Source organism: Gossypium hirsutum, chromosome A07, assembly GCF_007990345.1.
Source record: "Gossypium hirsutum isolate 1008001.06 chromosome A07, Gossypium_hirsutum_v2.1, whole genome shotgun sequence".
Taxonomy (NCBI): domain Eukaryota; kingdom Viridiplantae; phylum Streptophyta; class Magnoliopsida; order Malvales; family Malvaceae; genus Gossypium; species Gossypium hirsutum.
Window position 1 is genome coordinate 65507476 of NC_053430.1, and position 3278 is coordinate 65510753.

A 3278-nucleotide genomic window follows, 5' to 3' on the forward strand; every position below is an offset into this window, starting at 1 on the left:
ATAATTAATTTTAGTTGCAAAATTAATAAAAATTGAATTGCACCATTTTTTGGACAAACCAATTTGTTCAATATTAAAATTGAGAATTATTAAAATAAAGTTTCTACAATTACATCTATTAACAAACCAATTATTTGTTAAATTTGTTTTTTAAATTAAAGAAAAACTTTTTTGATTTAATGTTATTTATTGATTTATAATTAATAATAAAATTTAGCTTTCTAAACTAATTAGTAAGAATTTTTTTTTCAAAAATAAAAACATTCAATATTCTATTTGATCGATGAAAATAAATTTTGAAATTAATTCAAAAAATTATCGAATACCAAAAACACATTTTATGAAAAATCAAAACACAAAAATATATATATCACTTTTAAAAAAAATTATTATTTCCAAAAACAATTTTCCTGCTAAATAAATCTTTGACTAATTTCCAAAAATATTTAAGCTTTTCCTTCAAGTATTGGAGAACTCTAAAACTTAACAAAATCGAAAACAGAATTACAAACGTAATACCAAGCTTTAAAGGTGCTGTTTTAACCCAACTGACAAGAAAACCCAAAAAATTAATAAAAAAAGAGAGAAAAGAAAAGCTAACGTCTTTAACTAGTTAAATCCCAGAACACATCAAACAACGTTACTTCTTATCTTCTTTTTCAGCCTCAGCAGCCTTCTTCAATCTGGCACCAATATGGCGCTCATTCATTCGTTCCACACGGAGCTTGTTATAAGCCTTGAATGACTTCATCTCCTCTGTGACCTTCACAAGATCAACTGAAGGCTTCTCACGAGAAATAGGCATATATGATCCTTGTACTTGGGTTGCAGTTGCAAGCTCTTCGACAGTAGAATCACCAGCCTACATGAACAAAAAGCAAAATTAATGTTATAAACAACTAGGGATTTAACGTGCTAATCACTGAAAACCAAATTAAAATTACCTTAAATTTGCGAGCACATCTTGGGAAGACAACAAGTTTGGCCTTGTAGGTCTTAAGCCTCTGAACATTGGCTTGAAGACCTTCAAGAGATCTATTTTTACGGCGGTGATCAACAGCAATACCTATGGTGGGTGCAAGTTTCTTTGAAATACCAGCTGCCTAATAAGAGAACACAGTGAGTGCCGCATTTGTAACAATATAGCAACTATATGAAGATGGAAATCAAACATTATCTAGCATATATGTTAGACACATCAATCTATCTACACTTACAAAAACACCAAGAGGATTTATTTTTACATAAACGTTGCTGGTCAATAATATTACTGATCACATTGCAGAGTAACAAAATATTTCTTCAATCACTTGAAATTACAGTTAGCATTTATTATGGAATTTACTAAAAGGTCTTTCCTACAATCAAAATAAGAAAAAAATTAAAACAAAAACATCAAGGTAGTACATTAGAAAGATCAAGAGCTTCTAAACATGACGAAAATTTGTGTAAAACAAACTGAGAGCAGAAAATAGCATACCTTAAGCTCTTCAAGAGTGAAACCCTTTCCAGCTCTCAACTTCATGTTGTACTTCAAGGTCTGGCCATGGACAACAGGGCGAAGAGGCCCAGCAGTAGGTCTTGGAAAGATCCTTACTGCTTTCTTTTGCCTTGCTGCAAAAATCCCAAATCCCATTAACTACAGATCAAATTCGATCTAAAAACATGATAATTCATTAAAAAAAAGAATCTAATAGAAAACCCACCAATTCTTCTTCTAGCCTTCCTTGCTGGCTGGTTGAACCAAGTTTTCACGTAGTTCTGCCAGTGCTTCTTAAAGTGCCCATTAGGAATAACATTGTTATGCTTAACCATGGCTTACCTGTAATTTCAGTACATAAAGCCAAAATGTCAAACAAAACAATAGTAAACAGAAGAAAAAATCAAAACGTCAAACAAAATGGTGAACAAGAAGAAGAAATGGGACCTTTGGCTGGGAAGTGAGTCGAGGAGATAGAAGACCGGCGCAAAGACAAAATGAACCCCTTCAAATTATTTTTAGGGTTTTCTCTGCAACGGCTTATTTTTATACAAAGCTTTTTCTGGATCCGACGGCCATTTTACATAGCTTTGCAATCGGACGGGCAAAACAATGTTGGTTTTTTTATAGAAAAATAATGTTGTTTTAAGAGGGTTTTTACATCAAAATACAGAAAAGGGCCAAAATTTGGAAGCCCAAAAGGTTTGATTCTGATCAAAATACAAACTTAACCGTTTTATTTAAAATTCTGAGTTAAAGTAAAAACATGTTCTGCTAATTTTTATGGAAAATTTATATATTAGTTATATATTAAAGGATTGGGTGGACTACACCCAATATCACTAAACTATTAGTATGTTCATTCAATTTTAAAAAGTTATAAGATAGTTATTTTACTTAAAAGTTTTCATTTAAATCTCTGAGCTGTTAAAATAGTTATTATATAACGTTTTCTATTCGCACTACTTGCACTAATCAAAAACTCTATTTCCTTTTTCTTTCTATAGTTCATTTTTTTTCATGAAATAACTTTGAACTTCATGAATCTGCGAACCAAAATTCGAACTGTTTTGTTCTTCAATCTCCGGCATTGATTGTCAAATCGACTTGGATCTAAGGTATGTTCTTCTACTTCGTTGGGAATAAACCCGGATTAAGCAAAAAAACAAGAACGAATAGGGAAATTTGGGCACAAATATTTACATGCAAAAAATCCTCTAAAGAGGATAAAAAACTGCAAGCAAAAAAAAACTTCATTAAAACGACAAATAATCGAAAAAATAGTACAAAATGGAGAAACAAAAACAAAACCAAACCCAAAATAAAAGTTCTCTCGAAGTTCCTGCAAAACTCTCAATTTTTTGTTGAATCAATCTAAAAGCTCTATTTATAGGTTGAAATTTGTGGGCTAATCTAACTAAAATATCCTTAGAATTATTAGAGTTTGACTAGGAAAAATAATAGAGTTTAACTAAGAGAAGAAACCTAGTTTAGTAGGGAACATGTTGTCATGCCCTGACGTTGTTTATCTGCTCATTGGGACGTTACAAATAGCATCTTCGTCGGCTTCTTCTTGTCATTACATCATTTGTCACATTGTCGGGACATCAGCTCTACCTTGTCACGACATCCACCCAATTCTGTATGAAATGTGAGACACACTCCACCAATCTCCACTTTGACTTATATATCCGTAATGCCTTCTTTGTCAAGCCCCATCTGGGGCCAAACTCGATCTTTGCAAGATGCTAACCAAGTCTAAACAATGTTTGAACTTGGAAACTAGAAAGCTTTTGGT

At 32.0% G+C, this 3278-nt stretch overlaps 1 protein-coding gene across 1 annotated transcript; it reads right to left on the reverse strand.

Moving 5' to 3' along the window:
• Window positions 1-466: 466 nt before the first annotated feature.
• On the reverse strand, window positions 467-2191 carry LOC107955628 (60S ribosomal protein L13-1). Its single transcript, XM_016891426.2, has 5 exons — window positions 1928-2191; window positions 1707-1822; window positions 1481-1614; window positions 945-1103; window positions 467-862 (listed from the first exon to the last, which is right to left on the reverse strand). Exons 2-5 carry the CDS (start codon window positions 1813-1815, stop codon window positions 641-643), a joined length of 624 nt encoding a protein of 207 aa, XP_016746915.1. The 5' UTR covers window positions 1816-1822; window positions 1928-2191; the 3' UTR covers window positions 467-640.
• Between the last annotated feature and the right edge of the window lie 1087 nt (window positions 2192-3278).

What these genes read in the sequence shown, in the direction of transcription:
- LOC107955628 (XM_016891426.2), bottom strand. Translation starts at nt 1,815, where the DNA reads ATGGTTAAGCATAACAATGTTATTCCTAATGGGCACTTTAAGAAGCAC. An exon ending in TCACTCTTGAAGAGCTTAAG is followed by an intron (nt 1,104 to 1,480) that starts GTATGCTATTTT and finishes TTCTCTTATTAG; the next exon opens with GCAGCTGGTATTTCAAAGAA. An exon ending in GATGTGCTCGCAAATTTAAG is followed by an intron (nt 863 to 944) that starts GTAATTTTAATT and finishes TTGTTCATGTAG; the next exon opens with GCTGGTGATTCTACTGTCGA.